At 34.1% G+C, this 24,391-nt stretch overlaps 1 protein-coding gene and 1 non-coding gene across 2 annotated transcripts; both read left to right on the forward strand.

The window, feature by feature from the left end:
* The first annotated feature begins 854 nt into the window (after window positions 1–854).
* Window positions 855–22,605, forward strand: LOC133788452 (nudix hydrolase 9). The gene is made up of 9 exons (XM_062225935.1): window positions 855–1,064; window positions 1,184–1,258; window positions 1,603–1,659; window positions 2,201–2,283; window positions 2,494–2,552; window positions 3,036–3,184; window positions 21,283–21,426; window positions 21,923–22,081; window positions 22,255–22,605. The coding sequence occupies exons 1-9, from the start codon at window positions 963–965 to the stop codon at window positions 22,348–22,350; spliced, it is 924 nt and encodes a 307-aa protein (XP_062081919.1). The 5' UTR covers window positions 855–962; the 3' UTR covers window positions 22,351–22,605.
* On the forward strand, window positions 13,913–14,019 carry LOC133793178 (small nucleolar RNA R71). Its single transcript, XR_009874635.1, has one exon. It is a non-coding gene; the product is annotated as a small nucleolar RNA R71 (small nucleolar RNA).
* Window positions 22,606–24,391: the final 1,786 nt, after the last annotated feature.

Here is a 24,391-nt window from a genome sequence, read left to right on the forward strand (position 1 = left end):
TTGGTTGGTGGGTTGGGTTGTCGATTTCTAAAGTGAAGAGGGAAGTGGTTATGAAGAAATCGAATTATGAAATAACATTAAAACAACTAATAACCTACTCCACATCCTATTTTAACATTGTGCACCCTCCCTATTCAACCAATCAAATTCTAAAAAAAATGCACTAATGTGTGAGGGCAAAAAGAGTGCTCTCACCTAAAAAATATCATATATCTCTTCTATATAATAAGTGTGTAGATAATGAAAATTATTGGTTTTAATGGTTTTTATTTTTTTTTAATGTTAAATTTAACCGAATATTTTTATATTTAAGGGATATTTTTGATATATTTTACAATAATAATTATTTAAAAATAATAAATAATTAAACAAATTAAAATAAGATATTTTTTTATATATTTTACAATGATAATTATTTTAAAATAATAAATAATTAAACAAATTAAAGTATGATATTTTTGAGATATTTTAATAATTATTATTTTAAAATAATAAAATCATACTTTTTATAAATTAAATAAAATTTAATTAAACTTAAACTCACTTATTAGAATAATATCAAATTAAACCTATAATATATAATATTTTGTTCACAACGTGAAATTCAAAAACTACCACAAACATAAACTTAAATAAATAAATAAATTATTTAATTAAAATAAAATATTTATTTCAAAATTTTTATGACATTAATATAAATTTAATAAAAATAATTAATAAATTTGTTTGCACGTAACTAGTGTATATATATAAAAGTGATCTTGATTTGCGCATTAAAAAAAGCTGTGGTAAAAAGTCTTAATCTTGTACAAAACTTATATTTAATTCTTAATTTTTGGTGGACAACTTGTTATAAGGTTGGGGACAGCGCTGGCTTGCGCTTTTGGCATATTCCCAAAATAGAGGTAAACATTTTTCTTCGAAGATTTTCATCGAACACCTGTTCTGCGCTCGCCGTATCAATGGAGAGGGCAGAGACTGACGCCGTCACCGACGCTGGAACCCACACCTTTCATCCTTACAAGCTTCTTCTCTCGTGTCCTTCCGGTCTTTCACTGTCTCAGGTTCTCTCACCTCTTATTTTTCATTCTTTCTTGCTGATCCTCATGGTTTCTCCGTATTCACTATTCAATTTGCAATGATTCTCATCTCATGCATATGTGGCTTTAATTGGGGGCAAAAGTTTTCGGTGGTTTTTGACGAAGCGTACGACAGAATTCCTCACCCAGATGCGGATTTGGAGAATTCCATTTCTGAGGCAAGTTGCTAATTTTGTTCACCGTGTAATTGATGATCACTGTCATTCCTATTTTGGTTACAAATATTTGACCATGCTAGCAATTAGATTACTGAGCTAAGCACGATATCAAATTCAAATCCAGTTTGCCATTTTGATTATAGACCCAATTTACATGCAATGCTGTCTTATAATTATTTAAGAACAAATTAGTTTTGTTGAGTTACTGACTCTTACAATGGGACAGTCTCATAGACATAATCACTTCTTAAATTGTATTAGATAGAATTTTAATGTTCCAATTTTGATTATTGTCCCAATTTTCATGTAGTGTAACGTTTAATGTTCGTTTTTGTTTGTTTTAGATATGGAATAAAAAAATTCAGAGAAACACATCATTGTTCAATGGAAGCAAATTTCGGGTATGCAAATTTCCTATGATATCAAGTACTCACTACTGTATTATGTAACTAGTAAATCCTAGGCAAATGCTGTTATTCATAATTCATAATGTGTTAACGCATGAATTAGGGAGTAAGTTGGTGAAATAAGATTTTTGCTTGTGCAATTTAATTTCTTGGCCTTATCTGATTTTTCTGTAATCTATGAAGTGAAACGTGGTTTGATGCCATTGTTCTTTTACATACGCTGTGATAATTGTCAAGTCTGAAACTTCTCATACCAATATTTGGTTGAGTGAAAACGAATTCCATCATTTTGGTTAGATTTAGGTACAAGATGCATTACTAGTGGGTCATTAAGCAACATAATTATTAGGGCTTCAATTATAAGATTTTTTTTTATTGGTTAGAATTTCTTTATTCTTATAATGTTAAATGTATGTAAAACATAAGCATTCCTTTGGATGTATAATGGTCTCAATATCATGTTTGCAATATTTGTGATTCTATGTTTATTCAGTTTTGCAATAATTGTCTCAATATTCACGTTGCAAACTTACAGTACGGAGGACATATACTGTGCACTGCAGATGGATCCAGTCAAGAGTCTCACGTGTGCCTCCACCTGGGTTTGACAGATTATCGGTTGGTCTCTCTCACTCTCGTATGCACACACAAGAACAAGAACACGGTCACATTTAGTTGTGATATAAGTATTTAAACTTTTTTTAAATATTATTTTTATGTATATTTTCCTTTGAGAAATTTTCACTATAAATTTTGGTAGCATTTTTTCCCCTTCCTTGATGCAGTTCTCTCAAGTTAACAAGCATCTATTCTCCAATTGCTAGACAGGACGTTTGTTGGGACAAACTTGAATTCCTTGTGGGAAAAGTTCTTGGTTACATCAGAAGGTATCCCATTACTGTATATGTTCAAAAAAAAAATTATTGGAGTTTCCCAAATTCTTATCCTATTCTAACTTTTATTTTGATATTTCATGAATCCTACAAAGTTGCGGTGCCTATTGATTTTGTGACCCGACCTCCAAAATTTAAGTCATTTCTGAGGTGGTCATGTGATTTGTATAAATCACAAATTGTAGCTATATATCATTAGCTGAAATTAATAATCCTTTGGAAAAATAAATTAATATGAAATAGATCACAGCTGTAGGAATACTAGTTTCACCAATACAAAATTCCAGCTTTATTCAGGTATAAGTTATTTGGATGGCCTATAAGTTATAAAAGTTGGATTGTGTTAGATTTAGCTTTTAGCTGTGACTTCTGAATAAATTTGTCAGAAAGTAGCTTTTACATTCTAAAAGCTATACCAAACTAGCCCTATATTGATAGGAAATGTATTATTTGATCATCTATATATTTGCTTTTCAGATGACTCTGTACGTTGTCAGCACACTTCAAGTCCCCTAGGCAATGGTGCCATTATTGAGACATCTGACAAGAAGATACTTGTGTTGAAACGAAGTAACAATGTGGGGGAATTTCCTGGACACTTTGCTTTCCCCGGTGGCCATCCAGAGGTATTAAATCTGAAATACATATAAATTGTATAGATCTCTTTTTGATATCCTTGCGGTTTGATTTTTAGTTTCTATTTTGGGTATATATCGGTGGGCTTTGATAGATTGCATATGGTCCGTATGTTATAACCACATTTCTATTCCTGTAAATATATTATGATAGAATAATTCTTTTATATTGATTTTGAGAAGAATAGTGTACATTTATAGGTTATACAGAATAAAAGACATAAATAGAAAATAAACTAAATCCTATAAAAAAAAATTATATATGTATATAAAGATCCTACGGCTGTAATCAAATCATATGTCAACCAACTGTTGATTAGTAGGCACATACTTGATACAAATAGTTCTTCCATCGATCTTCTCTTTAGTGAAGTGACGATCCACTTCTACATTCTTTGTTCTGTCATGGTGAACGAGAGTATGAGCTATACTAATGGTGGATTTATTGTCACAATAGAGTTGAATGGGATGTTCATACTTTATCGTCAACTCTTCAAGTAGTCTTTTTATTCAAATGACGTCACACACTCCGCGGGCCATAGCCCTGTACTCTGCTTTTGCACTCTGCACTGCTCCTTGCAACAACAGACTATTTTTTACTTTGCCATGTTACCAAGTTACTTCATAGGAGAGTACAATAACCAGACGTGGATTTTCTGTCATCGATTGCTCCAGCCCAATCAGCGTCAATGAAAACTTCGACTTTTCGATCACTCGTTATTTTGAAATATAGCCATTTTCCTGTTGTTTGCTTTAAGTATCTCAAAATTCTATAGACAACATTTAAAAGTCCTTGTCTTGACAAGGACTATGCATATACTGACTTACGAGACTAACAACGAAGATAATGTCTGGTCGAGTGTGTGAGAGATAGATAAGCTTGCCAACTAGCTGCTGGTATCTTCCTTTGTCAACCGGATCTCCTTCGAACATTTTTGTTTTGGTCCCAAGTTCAATAGGAGTTTTACTAGGCTTGCTTCCTTGCATTCCTCTTTCTTTTAAGAGGTCAAGAGTGTATTTCCTTTGAGACACGGAAATACCCTTTTTTTCTTCTTGCAAATTCCATACCCAGAAAATATTTTAATGCACCAAGGTCCTTAACTTCAAATTCCTTTGCCATCATTTTCTTGATAAGATTCATTTCTCCAATATCATTACCAATAACAATAATATCGACATAAACTATTAAGATACTTACTCTCCCTTTCTCTGAGTGCTTAACAAACAGAGTATGGTAAGTTTTTCTTTGAATGTACCCAAGATTCTTGACTATCTTTGAAAAACGATCAAACCAAGCTCGAGGGGATTGCTTTAAGTCATATAGTGGCTTGTTGAGTCTGCAGTGGGTCTTCTTATTGAGAGTTTCTTCAAAATCTGGGGGTTGACTCATGTAGACCTCCTCTTCTAGATCACCATTTAGAAACACATTTTTTACATCAAGATGATATAATTTCCAGTCTAAGTTTATTGTTAGTGAGAGTAGGACTCTGATGGTGTTGAGCTTGACAACTGGAGCAAATGTTTCAGACTCAATTCCATAAGTCTGTGTAAATCCTTTGGCCACCAAACGTGATTTGTATCACTCGGTAGAACCATCGGCTTTATACTTGATAGTAAACACCCCCATTTGCACCCTACAATGTTTTTATCAGGTGGCAATTCCATTGGGCTCCAAGTGTAATTTTGTTTCAGTGCTTTCATCTTCAAGTACAACTGCTTTCCATTCGGAAACACCAAAAGCTTCTTCAATATTCTTGGGAATAAAATTACTTGACAAACTGGAGGTGAAAAGCTTTGAATGACGATGATAAATTAGAATAAAAAATAAACTTGGAGATAGGATGTTGGGCACAAGACCTGGTCCTTTTTCTCAACGCAATAGGGACATCTATATCAAAATTAGAATTTGAATAATTACCTGACACATTTGAAGATGGGCCGGATCTGGCTCTTGACTGTGATGAAGATTCATGACTTGGTTATTTCTTTGAGAGACATTTCTTCTAGACATGTAGCTCTTGCTGTTGTTGATTCAACTTAGGAAGACTTGTCCTTGTTTCCATGATTGGATCAGGTTGACTATTTGGAGTGAGAGTAGATGGAGCTAGAGTAGAACCAGGAACGACTGAACCATTAGGAAGAGGAGTTGGAGTAGAAACAAGGACAACTGAAACATTCAGATGAGAAAGAGATGGAGTTAGAGTAGGAAGATCTGGCGGTAATCCTAACTGTAGGGTGTCCCACGACCACTAAGCTTCTTGCTCTAGATGAGTCTGCTCCCCCTGAAGCGAGTGGGGAGGAAAATATTGAGTATCTTAAAAAAAAACTGAAAAAAGTGAGAGGACATTAGTACCGATAACCTTTTTGAGTGGAAGAATAGCCAATTAAAATTTTTCTTAATAGCCCTAGGGTCTAGTTTACTACAATCATGAGCGTGGATATAGACAAAAGCTACACAATCAAAAGTCTTTATAGGAAGAGTATTGGTGGAAATATGAGGATAAGAAATATTAAGTACTGAGTATGGTGTTTGGAACTGAAGGGGCCGACTAGGTAGACGATTGATAAGATATGTGGCTGATTGATAAGATATGTGGCTGTTAAGATATCATCTCCCCAAAGATACTTTAGAACATTTATGGTAAACATAAGAGCACGTGCTAATTCCAACAAATGACAACACCATTCTGTTGAGGGGGTATTAACACGCGAACTTTGATGAAGAATCCCATTTTGTAAAAGGTATGGACCTAAAGTGGAATTAAAATATTCTGTTTAACTATCCGTACGTAGTATACAAATTTTGGTCTGAAATCGTGTCTAAATCATACAGTAAAAATTCTGAAAGACTTGAAATACCTCAGACTTGTATTGAATGAGATATACCCAAGTGATACGTGTGTGATCATCAATGAAAGTTATGAACTAGCATTTCCTATGAGAAGTAATAACTTTGGAGGGTCCTCATGTCACTATGGATTAGGGGGTGTTTAACGCCTAAAATGTGACTACCACTAAGCGATAGTTGTAGTAATATCAGGTGGTCGATCCACAAAGAGGTAACCTAAAACCAAAAGATTAGTAGAAAATAACACAGAAAGTTAGTAACATGAAATAAATAAAAATGGAAATAAAAAGAGAGATGAGATTTTGGTGGTCTTTTTGATGAAATGATAAAATGAGATAAGTGAAATAAAAGTAAGGTGTAATCAAAAGTTTGAGAAATAGAAAGGTTTCAAGAATCATCCATATGTTAGTAACATATGCTTGTTTGGTTACTTAGTTACTTGATTTACAAAAATACACGAGTAAATAGTTCACATTCCAACATTTACTTGGAAAATCCAACATTAAAGTCCATATTCTTTTTTTAACAAAAGTCCATTTGAGTTATAAAGTTCTATACTTTAAAAACACAATGTTAATCTTATGAAAATTCTAGAAATGACAAAATAACCAAGGGCAATAATGCAATAAAAGATTAGACATAAAATTATGTATCAATATTACTTTTACTAATTAGAAGCACACAGAAAGAGCATTACTAATCCTATATGCTATTCAATGTTTAAAATACCGCTATTATGCCTCAAGGCGTTTTATTTTTGCGAGGCGAGGCGTACGCCTCAAATATTTAATTAAAAAAATATTTTTATAACATCTAAGATATAAAGTAAGATCAATGTGTCTTATAAAACTCAAACATAGAATAAAAAATGTTATAAAACTCAAACATAACATAAAATGTATCATAAAACTCAAACATAAATATCTCATAAATTATCTAAATTTCTAAAATAAAGTTAACTTTTGTTTCTAGAACTAGAATCCTAGATTCTACTATTCTAGAACAAACTTTAGTAGTAATGGGACGATGATTTAGAAATCATATTCCAATTCATCATTGCTTGACAAATTATAAGTTTTAATATGTTTTTTTTAGGCCTATTTATACAAGATTGTTATTTTGGGTCTTTTTGGGCATAAAACAGCCCATTACCCCTGAGGCGCATGCCTTAGTCAAATTCCGCCTCACCTCTGCTAAGCAAGGCGCACTGACAAAACCGCTTTTTTAAACATTACTATTAACACAAGTAAATAAAGATAACAAAATAGAGATGAGGATGAAAGAACATAAATAACTCAAATACATTATATTAAGAACATAGTAAATCAAAGTAGCAAAATAAGATCACTAGCATATGAAATTATCTCTAACTTTTCTAGGAAGATTAGGCCATTATGTTCATGATTCTCACAAAATTCTAAGAAGAAAATATGAGAAGAAAGTAAGTATAAATTTTGCTATAATTTCTTTACTCTCAAAATTACATACCAAATGTGAAAGAAGAGTCTATTTATAGAAGGAGAAAATGACTAAAACCAAATTAAATTACAAATGGGGTCTACAAAATAAATTTGAAATATTAATAATAAAATATTATTTTGAAAAATCAAATCTTATTTTTAATATTAACCTAGCTATTTTAGTGAATGGTTATTTTGCCATTTTTCTAAAGCACCACACAATATAAGCTTTAGAGCTCAAAATGGAAGGTTCAAGGCCCAATATGCACAAGAAAATGGGCTGATGGGTGACTGGAATTTTGACCAAGTCGTGGCCAATAGAGGCGCGCCACGTGTCTAGGTGGTGGCAAGCTTGGGCTTGGGCTTGGGCTTGTTTTGGCTCATTTTGGATCTAGTTCCCTTAAAAAAATGCCACTTTTTCAACTCTTTTTTTTAGTTTTGATTATTTCTTTCATTTTTTTCTTTATGCCGCAATGCAATTTTAATTCCTACAAAATAACAATAAATTAAATCATAATTAAATATTTTTATTAATAAAATAAATTATATTAATTGCATGAAAATATTAATTAAACTTAATTTATTTTGACCATTAAAATCAATAAATATGTATTCTTACCACTAATCACAACCCCCAACCAACTTATTGCTAGTCCCTAGCAATTTAAGCGAAAAATTAAAATTATCAAGTTGAATATTCAAGTCAAACCAAGCAAAATCATCTAAGCATTTTCATAGTATCAGCAAGAAATCAGAAATTACTATAGAAGCTACTTCAGTTGCAATTCCAAAGTTTTGTGTGTATATGCACCAAACCATATTCTTTTTATTGCAAGTCATGACACATAGTATCGAAAAATCTCAAAAGTATAAAAGTCTCAACTCCAAATTTCTCACGGGCATTGAAAATATTTTTATGGGAAGGATCACACTCTTGGAGTTGGAAATGTAACAGTTTACGCTCAAATGAGAAAAGATAAACTTTTAAGGACAAATAATTTGAACAAGTATTGATCACAAGGTAGGCATATCAACTTATTGGAATTCAAATGACAAACAACTTTTGGGATTTGCATGAGAAAGTTCAAAGAACAAAATAACAACTAATTAAGAATGATAAAAAAGAAAAGGAAATTATTAATGATAATAATTTTCTTTATTATTATTATATATTTTTTTATACAATCACACAACGAAAATAATAATAAAAAGATTTTATTTTTTGACAACTACAAAATAGTGAAAGATAAAGTGTTGCTCTTGTTCTTCCTTTTTTTTTACTATGCTTTTCTTTTTTTTTTTGTATTATTATTATATTTTTCATTAATATATTTATTTTTTTTCTTTGACAAGAGGCAACACAAAAATGAAAGGAAATTACAAATAAAATAAAATAAATTGAACACAAATTTAAAAATTATTACAAAGACTCATTCTTAAATAAAAAACATCCCTCTAGTAAATGTTATGTTTTAAATTCTAAAGATGTGACTTTACTAACTCAAATGATCAATAAAAGTTCAAAAAATTGTTTTCTCAACTCTCACAACTCACCACGAAATAAAAAACTTTAAACTTGAAATTTATCTCAACTATTTGTGTTAACAACTAATTAATCACATGTTTAGAAAGCGCACAAAAGAACTCTGAAAATCACTTCTTAATAGCTAAACATAGTAAAAATTGACTCAAACCAACAAGTCTCATGCTTGGATAATTTTGAAAAAAATTTGACTTAAAAATTCAACTCGACAATAAGATTTTCTAATTGAATGCTAATGAATGCTCACCACCCCTAATAAAAAAAATCAGACAGTGGCCTCAATGTCAAAATGAATAATCAATGAAAAAGGTAGGGGAAAAGAACACCTGGATGATGACCATGTCCATGAGGCGAGAGCAAAAATAGCCTGATAACAATACCCCAAAACAAACAACATACAAAAAAAACACATACAACAATAAGAAAAAGACAAAAATAAATAAAAAAAACAAACAAACTATTCAGAACTTCAGAGTGTATAAATTGGGTTCTTAAGAAAGAGCTCTTCAACAAGACTCACACTCTCAATGTAATGCTTCACTTTTTGGCCATTGATGCGAAAAAGTCTCCCATTGGTTGGGTCCTCGACCTCAACCAAACCATTGGGAAATACTTGCTTCACTACGAATAGACCAGTCTATCACGATCGCAGTTTACCGAGGTGCAAGTGCAAGCGAAAATCATACAGATGCACTTTTTGATTTGGCTCCAAGTGATTTTGCAGGATTTGTTTATCGTGAGCGATTTTTAATTTCGCTTTATAAATCCTGGAATTGTCATATGCATCGTTTCTCAACTCCTCAATTTCAGACAATTGGAGTTTACGATTATACCTGCGGCATCCAGATCAAAGTTTAGGACTTTGATAACCCAATAAGCTTTATGCTTGAGCTCGACAGGTAAATGCCAGACATTTCCAAAGACAAACCTATATAGGAAGACATCCCAAGAGGCGATTTGAAAATAGTGCAGTATGCTCAAAGAGTGTCTAGAAGACGTGTAGACCAATCTTTGCGGTTGAGATTTATCGTCTTTTCCAGAATGTGTTTTATCTCCCTATCGACTAACTCAGCTTGACCATTAGTCTGTGGATGATAGACATTTGCAACTTTATGAAGTACACCGCACTTGTGCATAAGAGCTTCAAAAGATCTGTTGCAAAAATGAGTGTCTTGATCATTGATGATAGCGCGAGGAGTACCGAACCTTGATAATACATTTTCTTTCAAGAGTTTGACAACTGTAGCGTTATCATTGGTTCGACAGGGTACAGTCTTGACTCATTTGGAAGTATAATCCACAATGAGAAGAATATAAAGGTAGCCAAAATAAGGTGGAAAATGGTCCCATAAAGTATATCCCCAACAATCAAATATTTCGATAACAAGAATTGGGTTCAAGGGCATCGTGTGCCGATGGGATAAGGAACCTAACTTTTGGCACCTTATACAAGAACGACAGAAATCATTGGTGTCTTTGAACAAAGTGGGCCAGTAAAGGCCGCATTGTAAGATTTTTGCAACAGTTTTTTTCACAGAAAAGTGACCACCACAAGCATCATTGTGACAAAAATTCAGCACATTAGACACCTCATCGTCGTGGATGCATCTTCGCATGAGTTGGTCGAGGCCGTACTTGAATAAGTATGGGTCATCCCAAAAGAAATTGCGCACCTCGACCAGAAATTTGCATTTTTCTTATGATCTCCATTTAGATGGGAGTTCACCCGTTATTAAATAGTTCACAATGTGAGCATACCACGGTAACTTAGTAACAAAAAGCAACTATTCATCCAGAAAATCGTCATGAATAGGTGGACCATCAGCGGGATCGCTGAATTCAAGTTGGGGCAAATGGTCCGCGACAACATTTTCAACACCTTTCTTGTCTTTGATCGTTATGTCAAATTCTTGCAAAAGAAGGATCCACCGTATTAATCGCACCTTAGCATCCTTTTTTAAAATGAGATACTTAAGGGCAGAGTGATTTGTGAAGATCGTAATAGGTGATCCAATCAAATAAGATCAGAATTTGTCAAAGGCAAAGACGACGACAAGCAACTATTTTTCAGTAGTAGAATAGTTCATTTGAGCACTATTGAGTGTTCGACTTGCATAATAGACAACAAGGGGTTTCCCCTCCCTTCGTTGTCCTAGCACAACTCCCACAGCAAAGTTACTGGAGTCACACATGATCTCGAAAGGAAGACTCCAATCTGGTGACTAAATGATGGGAGCAAAAGTAAGTGAATTTATAAGCTTAGTGGACGAGCAATGATTGAAAAAATTTGTATGAACCTCCTATAGAAACCAACATGACCAAGGAATGACCTAACATCTTTGACAGTCTTAGGAGTAAGTAGGTTGGAGATAAGGTCGACTTTGGATTGATAACCTCAATTCCTCTTTCAGAAACAATGTGGCGTAAGACTATGCCGGAAGATACCATGAAGTGACATTTCTCTCAATTGAGCACAAGTCCTTTCTCAATACACCGTTTTAAAACAGCTTCAAGATGAAGAAGAGGTGTGTCAAAGGAATTTCCAAAAACGGTCAGGTCATTCATAAATACTTGCATTGATTTTTCAATTATGTCATTAAAGATATTCATCATGCATTACACAAGCCAAATGACATACACCAAAAAGCAAAAGTGCCGAAGGGGCAAGTGTAAGTGGTCTTATCTTAATCATTTAATTCAATCTCAATTTGATAATAGCCAGAATAGCCATCAAGAAAGCAGTAGATTGGATGACCAGCTACACGTTCAAGGATTTGATCAATGAATGAGAGTGAAAAATGATCTTTGCGAGAGGCAGTATTTAATTTTCTATAGTCGCTGCACATGTGCCACCCTGTCACAGTTTTTGTGGGGACAAGGACCCCTTTTTTGTTTTGGATAACAATGACACCAGATTTCTTGGGCACGACTTGAGTTGGACTAACCCATTTGTTATCAGCTACTGGGTAAATAATACCAGCGTTTAGCAATTTCAAAACTTCATTTTTTACGACTTCTTTCATTGTGGGTTTCAATCGCCTTTGAGGATCTCTTCGAGGGATAGCTTCATCCTCCAGATTGATTCGATGGGAGCAAATTAAAGGACTAATACCTTTGATATCAGCAAGCGCCAAACCCATCGCAGATTTATGCGTTCGCAATAGCTTGATTAACTACAGCTCTTGAGAATTTTGAAGGTTGAACGAAATGATAACTGGAAAGGTTTCACCGTCTCCCAAGAAGACATGTTTCAAACACTCGGTAAGTTGGGTCAATTGAACAATTGGAACCTCTTCGGCTAAAGTTTTCGGCGGTGCCCTCTCACGAGGTAGCTCTTCAAAGCGAGGTTGCCAAAACTGAGTCCTATTGTGTGAGTCTATGTGATCTGATATTGCAAGAGTAGACTCAATAGAATTGAGACTTTCATTTTGAGACAAAATGAGGAGTTCATCAAGATTATCAAAGTTGCTTCGCTATTGAATCTCCTCAGGAATTAAAGTGTCAATCTTGAATGTTTGATAGCATTCATCATCTTATTGGGGTTGTTTCCCGATGTAGAGGATATTGACTTCAAGAGCCATGTTTCCAAACAATATCTTCATTAGGCCATTTCGACAATTGATTAAAGCATTTGCAGTAGCAAGGAATGGTCTTCCTAGGATAATAGGAGTTTTAGAACCATAGATTGGGTATCAAAAATAAGAAAGTCCACGGGGTAATAGAATTTTTCAATTTGAACTAAATCATCATCAACAATACCCCTAGACTTTTTGGTGGAGCGGTTAGCAAGCTGTAGCACAACAGATGTTGGCTTCATTTCTCCAACACCGAGTTGCGAGTATACAGAGTAAGGCATGAGATTTACACTCGCGCCAAGATCAAGTAAGGCTTAACTGACTTCATGGGTCCCAATTTGACAAGAAATGGTGGAACAACCGAGATCTTTGTATTTTAGCAATGTCTTTTATTCAATTACCGTACTCACTTGCTCAATCAAGAAAGCAGTATTCTTGACATAGTGCTTCATTTTTGTAGTGCATAGATCTTTGATGATTTTGGCATAAGCCGACACTTGTTTTATGTTGTGAAGCAAAGAAAAATTAATCTTCACTTGTGTCAAGTGCTCAAGGATTTCAACTCGATTATGAGGAAGTTTCTCAACAGGTTTCAAAGCCTGGGAAATGATACTTTTGGAGAGGCATTGAGTGGTGGATTTTCGAGAATAACTTTTGGAGTTTTGGGAGAGTTGGGTTTTATGGGTGAGTCTTGCAAAGTTTTATCACTTTTAGTTGTGATGACATTTACTTGACATTTTTATCTTTAGAATTTGAAGATTGGGTCATGTGTTGGCCTTGCAAATTGAATTTTGGTTGGGAATGAAGTTTGTATTTTTCTAGAATGGCCAAGGATTAAGTCAATTTTGAGAATTGACATTTCATTCCTTGATTTCTTCCATCATTTGGCGATTTAGTTTGGATTGTTCCTCTATGAATGCATAAAGGGTGTTCTCGAGAGAATTTCTTTGTGGATGAGTATTGTATTGAGGTATAGATTACGCCTTTGATGGAATCTCCATTGGCCTCTAGACGATTGAGCTTGGTTGGAATCTCTCTAATTGAAATTGGGGTTGGGCCTTAACACTATCCTCTTCTCGAAGTTGATAGATTCCAGATGGTTTGTGTCGGTTAGTGCTATTAGTAGCACTTAGACCAGTTCAGGTGTGAGATTTTTTCGCGGTTTCCTCGAGATATTCAAAAGCATCGTCTGACTCTTTTTTGAGGAATTCATCATGGCATATCATTTCTACAAACTGGCGCTCACGACTCGTGAGGCCTTCATAGAAGTAACTGACCAAACGTCAGTTCTCATAGCCATGGTGCGAGCACTGATTCAACAGATCCTTGAATCTTTTCCAAACTTGATAAAACGTTTCATTACCCTTTTGAGAAAATCTGGAAATTTTTCGTTTTAGACTGTTGGTCTTATGGCTAGGGAAGTGTTTCAGAATGAAGGATTTGGTCATTTCCTCCCATATTCCAATAGACCTAAGTCTCAAGGAGTATAACTAGCTTCTGGCTTTGTCCTTCAAGGAGAAAGTGAAGAATTTCAGTCGCACAAAATCAGCATTTTCGGCTCGGTTATAGAACATGGCTACTATCTCCTCGAATTCTCTAATATGCACGTATGGGCTCCCGTTTTCCATTCCATGAAATGTGGGCAAGAGCTGAATCATGCCAGGTTTAAAGTCTAGTGCGGGCATAATAGGAGAGAAAATAATGCATGAAGGCGTGGAAGTGCGAGTATAATGGAGGTAGTCATGGAGAGTTCTTGGTTGGATTTCATCATTGCGAACCATTGTGAATGGATTATTATCAGCTAAAGTTTGTGGAGAACCAGGATTGGTAGGAGTTCCAGAAGGAGTGGTGGATGAATTGGAAGAAGTGTCCCTAGAAGTTTCGTGATGATTCATCCACTCGGAAATCAAAATTAGATTTATTTTATGTTTTTATTTTTTTTTAGTTTTTTATTTTTTATTTATTTTTTAATTTTTTTTTGTTAAACTTGTTCCCAGGTTGATTTGGAGGTTTTGGGGTGATCTCCAACGCCTTACTAGAACTCTCTGAGGTTACTGAGTAAGTATGATGGATCACAAGTTAAACTTTTTCGACCAAACAACATTTAAGCAGAGTGAAATTGCTTATTTTGACAGAACAGGTTTGATTTTCTTATAGTAATAAGTTCAACAATGTAATAATGCAAATGTATATGCTTGAAATGTTCCCTGGCCGATTGGGAAGGTTGTCAAGGTACTGCTTTAGACCTACACTTGCCTAGATAGAACTTCTCGGGATTCCCAGGTAAGTGTAGGGGGTAACGCTATCACAAACCTTATTTAACAACCAATCTTTCTAGACAAAACAATATCGATTTCGACCATTTGTAATATTACACAATTGTTCTCAATACTAAGCGTTTTATGATTGAAATTTTATGAATGATTTTATGCAATTTTATGTTTTTTTTAAAAAAAACCTAAATTCTAAGAAAAACTAATGCAAAGAAAAACCTAAACTAAGGAACCTAAAGCAACAAAAATATAAATACAAAAATAAAATAAAGAAAAGAAAATTAAAGTGAAGTGAAGATAAAATAGCAAGCTTAATTTTTTTTTAATATTTATTAAACTAGAAAATAGAAAAGAAATTAAGAAAGAGAAATGGAATAAGAATTAACTAAAAAGAAAAAAAAATTAAATGTACTTATATGATTTTCTTAAAAGAAAGGAAAAGAAATGTTTTCTTTTTCTTTATTTTTTATGTGTTTTTTTGTTTTTTTATATAGATATATATATATATATATATATGAATATTTATATATATAATTTTTTTTACCGGAAAAGAAAAGGAAGAAAGAAAAAAGAAGAAATATATATATATATATATAAATAACTATTTATTTTGTTATGATTTTTTTTTTTAAAAAAATTATTAAATAAAAAAAAAACAACCCACAAATACAAAAATACTATGCTAACACAATATTCATACTAACAAAAATACAAATAAAGTTACATGCATTTTGGTGGAAATTTCACTAAAACTTTTGAAAACTACCTCCCTGGCAACGACGCCAAAATTTGTTTAACGCCCAAAATGTGACTACCACTAAGCTGTAGTTGTAAAATCGGGCGGTCGATCCACAAGAAGGTAACCTAAAACCAAAAGATTAGTAGAAAATAACACAAAAAGTTAGTAACATGAAATAAATAAAAATGGAAATGAAAAGAGATTTGAGATTTTGGTGTTGTCTTTTTGATGAAATGATAAAATGAGATAAGTGAAATAAAAGTAAGGCGTAATCAATAGTTTGAGAAATAGAAAGGTTTCAAGAATCATCCATATGTTTGTTTAGTTACTTAGTTACTTGATTTACAAAATTACACAAATAAATAGTTTACATTCCAGCATTTACTTGGAAAATCTAACATTAAAGTACATATTCTTTTCTAACAAAAGTCTATTTGAGTTATAAAGCTCTTTACTTTAAAAGCACAATGTTAATCTTATGAAAAATCTTGAAATGACAAAATACCCAAGGGCAATAATGAAATAGAAAATTAGACATAAAATTATATATCAATATTACTTTTACTAATTAGAAGCACATAGAAAGAGCATGACTAATCCTATATACTATTAGTACAAATAAATGGAGATGAGGATGAAAGAACATAAATAACTCAAATACATTATATTAAGAACATAGTAAATCGAAGTAGCAAAATAACTAGCATATGAAATCATCATTAATCTTCCTAGGAAGATTCGGTCATTATGCTCATGATTTTCACAAAATTCTAAGAAGAAAATATGAGAAGAAAGTGAGTAGAAATTTTGCTATAGTCTCTTTACTCTCAAAATTACATACCAAATGTGAAAGAAGAGTCCTTATTTATAAAAAGAGAAAATGACTAAAACGAAATTAAATTACAAATAGGGTCTACAAAATAAATATGAAATATTAATAATAAAATATGAATTTGAAAAATCAAATTTTATTATTAATATTAATTTAACTATTCTAGTAAAGGGTTATTTTGTCATTTTTCTAAAATACCACAAAATGTGAGTTTAGAGCTCAAAATGGAAGGTTCAAAGCCCAATATGCACAAGTAAATGGGCTGATGGGTGACTGGAATTTTGACCAAGTCGTGGCCAATAGAGGCGCGTCACGTGTCCAGGTGGTGGCAAGCTTGGGCCGGGCTTGTTTGGGCTCATTTTGGGCCTAATTCCCTTAAAAAATGTTACTTTTTCAACTATTTTTTTCAATTTTGATTCTTCTTTTTTTGCTTTATGCCAAAATATAACTTTAATTTCTACAAAATAACAATAAATTAAATCATAATCTAATATTTTTAATTATAAAATAAATTATATTAATTCCATGAAAATATTAATAAAACTTAATTTATTTTGACCATTAAAATCAATAAATATGCATTTTCACTACTAATTAGGGAGAATGGAGTCATTGGAGTATATGATCTTAGAGGAAAAGAAGTCCGTGTGTGCTTAGCAAGTTGACAAATATTACATTGAGAAGAAACATAACTTTGATTAGTGAATAAGGATGGAAACAAACGTTGTAAGTAAGGAAAACTTGGATGACCAAGTCTATAATGCTACAACATTATTTTGCTAGTATTAGAAACAGAAACAAAGCTAGATATATGAGATTGGTGTCTTATAGAATATTGAGTCTGAAAGAAATAAAGTCCATGAATCCTAGCACTGTCAATCGTCTTTCCCGATGATAGTTACTAAAATTGACAAGAATTAGACACAAACTTAGCAACACAGTGATCATCTAAAGTCAGTTTGCTAACAGAAATCAAATTACACATCAATGACGGAACATGAAGAATTGATTTAAGGAGAAGACTAGTAGATAGTCTAATGGTGCCTGTGCCAGTAACATTAGATTTATTAGAACACAGTGTAGGAATCAAATAAATGATGAAAACCTGTCCTACGGTCGGAAGCACCCGAATCAATTATCCATGATACTTGAGAGCCTACCGAAGAGATTAGGGCAGAATAGATATTACCAGAATGTGCAATAAAACATGAACCTAGATTGTTCCCAAAGGGTGTAGGTGAATGATTAAGAAGGTTGTATGAGGACAAAGAAGATTCTCTATCGTCATGACAGCGAATAGGTTGGCCTTCAATGATTGTTGGTTGCAAATGATGGGGTCGCCAATGGAAACTGAGTATTGCTTAGCACGGCGAGCTCTGGTGAGTCCTGGTAGCCGTGACAATAAAGACGAGAAGATATCCTGCGCATCAGGCAGAGGGACTGCGATTGCATCCGAGTTTTGAAGAGAGCCAAGTGGCTCACTGGACTGAGAGGAGGTTATTTGTGTATTTTACAACCTAAAATAGAGAGTATAAATAGGGAAAATACAATTAATCACCATCAAAAAACTGAAACGATTAGAATACAAAATAAATGGAATATTAAAATCTGAAACTATTCATATTCGTAACTGTTAACACTCCCCTCAAGCTGGACTGTAGATATTGACAAGTCCAAGCTTGTTTACAAGAAAATCAAATACTCGCTCGGACAACCCCTTTGTGAGAATATCAGCTAGCTGTAGATCTGTATGTACATATCTAATACTTATGATTCCTCCATCAATCTTCTCTTTGATGAAGTGACGATCCACTTCTACATGTTTAGTTCGATCATGATGTACAGGAATATGTGCAATGCTGATGGTAGACTGATTATCACAATAAAGCTGAATGGGAGCTACATACTCAATTTTTAACTCCTCTAGTAGGCGTTTAATCCAAATTTCTTCGCTTACTCCATGGGCCATGGCTCTATATCTGCCTCTGCACTGCTCCTCGCAACCACTGTTTGCTTTTTACTTCGCCATGTAACTACATTACTCCAAGCAATCGTACAACACCTAGATGTAGACTTTCTATCATCAACTGACCCAGCCCAATCTGCAACACTTCAACCTTCCTCTCATTTGTCTATTTGAAGAAAAGACATTTTCCTGGTGTCTGCTTGAGATACCTCATAATTCTATATACTGCATTGAGATGTCCTTGACAAGGATCATGCATATATTGACTGACTAGACTAACCGCAAAGGCAATGTCAGGTCTAGTATGTGAGAGGTAGATAAACTTTCCTACTAGCTATTGGTACCTCCCTTTCTCAACTGGACTTCCTTCAAACATTTTCCTCTTGTCTCTAGGCTCAATTGGATTCTTTCTAGGCTTGCTACCGAGCATTCCTGTCTCCTTTAAGAGATCAAGAGTGCATTTCTTTTGGGACACAGAAATCCTTATTTTGCTTCTAGCAAATTCCATTCCCAGAAAATATGTGTGAGCACCGAGATCTTTGACTTCGAACTCCTTTGCCAACCTTTTTTTAATCATGCTCATCTCTTCAAAATGGTTGCTAGTGACAATTATGTCATCAACATAAACGATTAGAACTGACATTTTCCCTTTCGATTGAGTGTTTGATAAAGAGAGTATGATCAGTCTGACTTTGCATGTATCCAAGCCCCTTGACAACCTTTAGAAAACGATTGAACCATGCTCGAGGAGATTGTTTTTTGTTTAGTTTGCAGACTTTAGTTGAATTGGGAGATTCTTCAAAACCCGGAGGCTGACTCATGCACACCTCTTCTTCCAGCTCTCCATTCAAGAAAGCATTTTTTACATCGAGTTGATGCAATTCCCAATCTAAGTTGACTGCTAACGAGAGCAATACTCTGATAGGATTGAGTTTCGCAACCGGAGCGAATGTCTCAGTGTAGTCAATTCCATAAGTTTGAGTAACTCCCTTGACAACTAATCAAGTTTTGTACCTCTCAATGAATCCATTTGCATTGTACTTGATTGTAAATACCCATTTGCACCCTATTATCTTCTTATCTGGAGGTAACTCCACCAATCTCCAAGTTCCATTATGTTCAAGTACTTTTATCTCTTCGAGAACTACTGCCTTCCATTGAGGAGTATCAAGTGCTTTATTAATGTTCCTGGGAATCACAACATCTGATAGACTAGAGGTAAAAACTTTAAATGGAGATGATAATTTTGAATAAGAGATGAATTTCGAAATAGGGTGTTGAGTACAAGATCTAGTTCTTTTTCTTAATGCACTAGGAATGTCTAGATCTGACTGAGTGTTTGAGGGATGAGTACCTGAATCATTTGTAGGAAGTGGTTCTATCACCGGATCGGGCTCTTGACTGTGATGAGAATTTATGACTTGTTTATTTCTTCTGGAATACACTCGAATTTCTTTTTGTAAGTCTTGAGGAGGTCTTTCTGTTTCTAAGATGTTCTCAAAAGAAGAAGGAGGATTTGCTTTTTCTGGATCTGAAGGGGAGAAGAAGAAAGATTTTCTTTTCCTGGATCGGAAGAGAATGGAGTGTCTAGAGGTAATTCTAAACCCCACGACCACTGAGCTTCTTGCTTGTGATGACTGTGCTCCCCCTGAAGCAAGGTGGGGTGAAATATGGAACTTTTTCAAACCTTATGACTCTGATATCATGTAAAAATATTATGAGAGAATAATTCTTGCATATTGATTTTGAGAACCTTTCTAGGTAGGAGAATAACCCAGGAACACTGTTTTTATTGCTCTAGGATCAAGTTTACTACAATTGTGAGAGCGAACGTGAACAAAGACAGTGCAGTCAAAGACTTTGACTGGCAGAGAATTTGAAGTGTGAGGATAGAGTGATTGAAGGAAAAAATATGGTGTCTCGTACTGGAAAGAGTAAAAAAACAACAAAGGGGCAAAGACTTAGTCGAACTCGACGATCTGGAAACTGAAGGGACGGAGTGTCGAAGATTTTTCCTAGGCGGAGAATCAGACTGGAGCAGGTACAGGACGACTTCGCCTAAGTGACAGGAAGGGTGCCGGACTTTGTCTGAGGTTCTGGAAGTTAAGCCGAACGTTGACAGAAACTGGTTCAAGGGCTTGGGATGTCGCCTGACTAAGCTGGGATGTCGCCGGACTGAGAGAAGAACCCTGAGACGTCGCCTAAGAAGATGGGATGTCGCCAGACAGAGAAGAGTCGTCGGCTTTGATACCATATAAAATTGGGGGAGCAAAGTATGTTTTTATTTCTGTATATTTTACAACCTAAAATAGAGTACATATAGGGGAAATACAATTAATCACCCTCAAAAAACTGAAACTGAAACGATTAGAATACAAAATAAATGAAATATTAAAAACAGAAACTATTCATATTCGTAACTGTTAATACAATATTCGTAACTGTTAATACAACGTATGAAAAAAAAAAAAAAAAAAAACCTTATGACTCTGATATCATGTAAAAATATTATGAGAGAATAATTCTTGCATATTGATTTTGAGAATAATAGTGTACATTTATAGGCTTTACAAAATAAAAGACATAAATACAAAATAAACTAAATCTTATTAAAATAAAAGAAAGTATATATGTATATAAAGATCCTACAGCTATAATCAAATCATAATGATTTAATTTTTTTCTGATTTGATTTCCTTAATAAATCTGTCTACAGTATCCAAACAGGCTCAACTCTAATGTTTATTTCTGTAACTTTGTGAATAGCATCCATAAGCTTTCTTTCATCATTTTGCCAACATACACTAATTGTGTTTTTCGGAAATAATGTCGCGTATTTATTGGGGTTGACAGCCTGAAGAAGTTGAAAGAGAATGCCATCAGCGTGAAATGAAGTTAATGGATTCTGACTTTATCACCAAGAAGGTTTCTCAGGAAATGTTTGATAGCATTATTCGTGAAGTTGTTGAAGAAACTGGCGTACCTGTGACATCCCTTGTAAGTTTTAGCCTGTTAGATTTTTCAGTAAGATTTCTCCGTGTATTGTTGATGAATTCATTAAATTTATGTGTGTAATCTGTAATCTTAGATAAATTACTTGGAGTTTTATGGAAAAATGGGGAGTCTGACTTATTGAATGACTTTTGATACCAGTAACTAATATTTTAGAAGGTATTGTAATCATGTTCTATAATAGACCCTTCAATATATTTTGCTTTCGATAATAAGCCGTTTATATATTTTAATTCAAAAACAACAAACGATATTGCCTAATTTATTACACCAGCTGAATGGTTATTAGAGAAACATTTCTTTATTTATTAAATTATCCTATTTAGTGATCCTTCTTGACCTGAACAGATGGTTTATGGTCTGCTACACGGCATGCTTCGAGTCACTTTCTTCTTGTTTAATTTACTTAATGAAATGAATTTCATAAATTGATGCTTCAAATTAACTCTTGTCCATGTTTGATCTTTGCATCCTAATGCAGTGCCAGCCAGTTTTCATTGGTATATCCCGCAGGGAGTTGAATGTTAGACCAGCTGCATTTTTCTTCATCAAATGCGCTCTCGGTTCAAATGAAGTCAGAGAATTGTATTCTAGTGCTCAAGATGGCTTTGAGTCAACTCAGCTCTATACAGTCTCAATGGTGAGTTTAAATTTCTATTTCTTGTGTGTTTGGAAATGTCATGTAAGAAATAACAGGAAGACAGTATTAGCTGAGATATGTTCTCTTTGCTTTATTCGAGCTTGAAAATAATTGACGAATTTCGAAATATTTTATATTTAGATTATGAACTCGTAAATTTGTACTAAACTCAGATGGAATTGGAGAATATGACATCCAAAATGCCTGGCTGCCATCACGGTGGATATGCTCTTTATAAGTTGATGGTAGAAGCACAGGAGGGTTCCTGATGGAAGCTCGTGACAACTGCTCAAACTGTAGTAGTCTTTAGTCTCTGAAGTGCTGTAAGCAACACTTTGAGTTTCTAGGTGCCTTTACTTTGATAATACACAACATACGGCAATGGATATGGCCGGAGAAGATTCTTTTGAATTTTATTAAGATGGACTTTGTATGCACTAATACATTTGTATACTTTGCAATTTGATTCCAAATAAAGATCCTAACTATTTTTCAATTATTTAAAATTTGTTTTCTTCTTTTTATCATCTTGGCTGATCTTTGTGTTAAATTTTATTTGTCATCGTATCAGGAATCTTTGGATACCTATATTATTCTTGTATTTGTTCTTTGTTTCTTTGTTAAAAAAAGGTTTTTAATTTTGAAAGTGTTTTAAGATTAGCATTTATGTATTCTTCTTCGAAGGGTATGGTGATAGTATTTTTCTCAAAAAAGGCTTCTCGAAAATTTTCCAATAAACGGTGCCGAAATACTAATGTGTGTTTTTCGTTAACCAAGTAAATGTGAGAAATTAATGAAACTAGCATAAAGATTGAGAAGTAGAACGGCGAAACTTGAGCTAGGAAGAAAGTATTCTCTGGATTTCTTGGGTTTCAACCCTTGACAAAGAGGAGCTCTTACATTTTTATTGGTTTTATATTACAAGTCGATTTATATAGATGCCCTTGTGTATATTATATACAGGGACATGGGATCAACATTAGACGTGTCTCGTAGAATTGCATACTCGCTCAGTAGTGGTGCCACTAACCAATACGGTGTTGTAGAGGTGGCTTGTGGCCGTACTCTGACATATTGGGTCAATAAAGTCAGGGGACCTGACCATCTTTTACCTTGCATAATTATCCTATGACCGTTGCTTTATTATCCCCAGCTCGTAGAGACGTCTCCTTCTCGCGGGGGTGTGCCACGAGCTACTATGGCACGGACTCGTGGATAACGTTATTTCACAGGTCCTTCCTTTTATGGACACGTGGCAGATGAATTTTCTCTTGAGATAATTTTACCCATAATTCTTTAACTTGTAACACAAAAGTAATTACCTAACACCCAGTAAGAGTAAGAAAGTAAAAAACTATACCAATACATACATAAGCATCCAACACAGATCTATAAATACTAAAGTACAGTTTCACAACATAATAGGACAACTTTAGGATATCAGACCTATAAACGTGGGGTTAGGAAAACTTTAGGATATCAGACCTTCTGAGACTTCATGCCATCATTTGGGGCTTGTTGCCAAATACCTCACCTTCTCCAAATGACCCACCACAACTAATAGGAAACATCTCTAAAAACATGCAAATATACTAATAGTCATATAGAATTTAAAAGTGTGCTACATAAACTTTACTTACCTTAACAACCGTGAGAGATCGTGACACTTCAAGGTCCTATCATAACAAAAGAGAATAACTATCTCAAACATTAAAATTACCACAATTAATTGGTGAGTAATCTAAAATTCAACTAGAAATATTTTACTAACACTAAACTGAAATCTATACTCATCTACCAAAATTACCAAAATACTTTTGGGGTATTAGTAAGATGATCCTAAAAAATTGAACCTGAAATTGACCTAATAAATGATTCAAGGGGTGATTACTTGAGCAGTTTCCCTGTACCACGTACTTGCAAGTTCGTGTGCCTAAGCACACATGATCCCCATGTGCTAGGCCGCCCAACCTAGCACGCTTGGACATCAACTCTGTACACTAGGCATTTGTGCTCACACGAGCATTGCTAGGCCAAGACTAGCGTTGTCGTGTAACACCTAACCCTTAGGGAGCCCCCTGCGCTGCCTCTCTCAGGTCTCTTTTCTCATAGTTGAGAGTTGCGAGTGAGTAAAACGGGTTGGTCACTTGCAAGCTTGCCAAATATACATTCACAACCCCTTTTCTTTTAACTTCAAAATCCTTTACAGGAAACTAGCTATCAACATAAATAAATAATTAAGCCATTTATTTAATTTAGACAAAAAAAATACCAAAGATAGACCTCACCCCATAATGGTCGAATCCTTCT

This window comes from Humulus lupulus, chromosome 7 (assembly GCF_963169125.1).
Source record: "Humulus lupulus chromosome 7, drHumLupu1.1, whole genome shotgun sequence".
NCBI classification, from domain to species: Eukaryota; Viridiplantae; Streptophyta; class Magnoliopsida; order Rosales; family Cannabaceae; genus Humulus; species Humulus lupulus.

Coding starts and splice junctions, on each gene's coding strand:
- LOC133788452 (XM_062225935.1), top strand. CDS start 963: ATGGAGAGGGCAGAGACTGACGCCGTCACCGACGCTGGAACCCACACC. Junction 1,660..2,200: donor TCAATGGAAGCAAATTTCGG/GTATGCAAATTT, acceptor GCAAACTTACAG/TACGGAGGACATATACTGTG. Junction 2,553..3,035: donor GTTCTTGGTTACATCAGAAG/GTATCCCATTAC, acceptor TTTGCTTTTCAG/ATGACTCTGTACGTTGTCAG.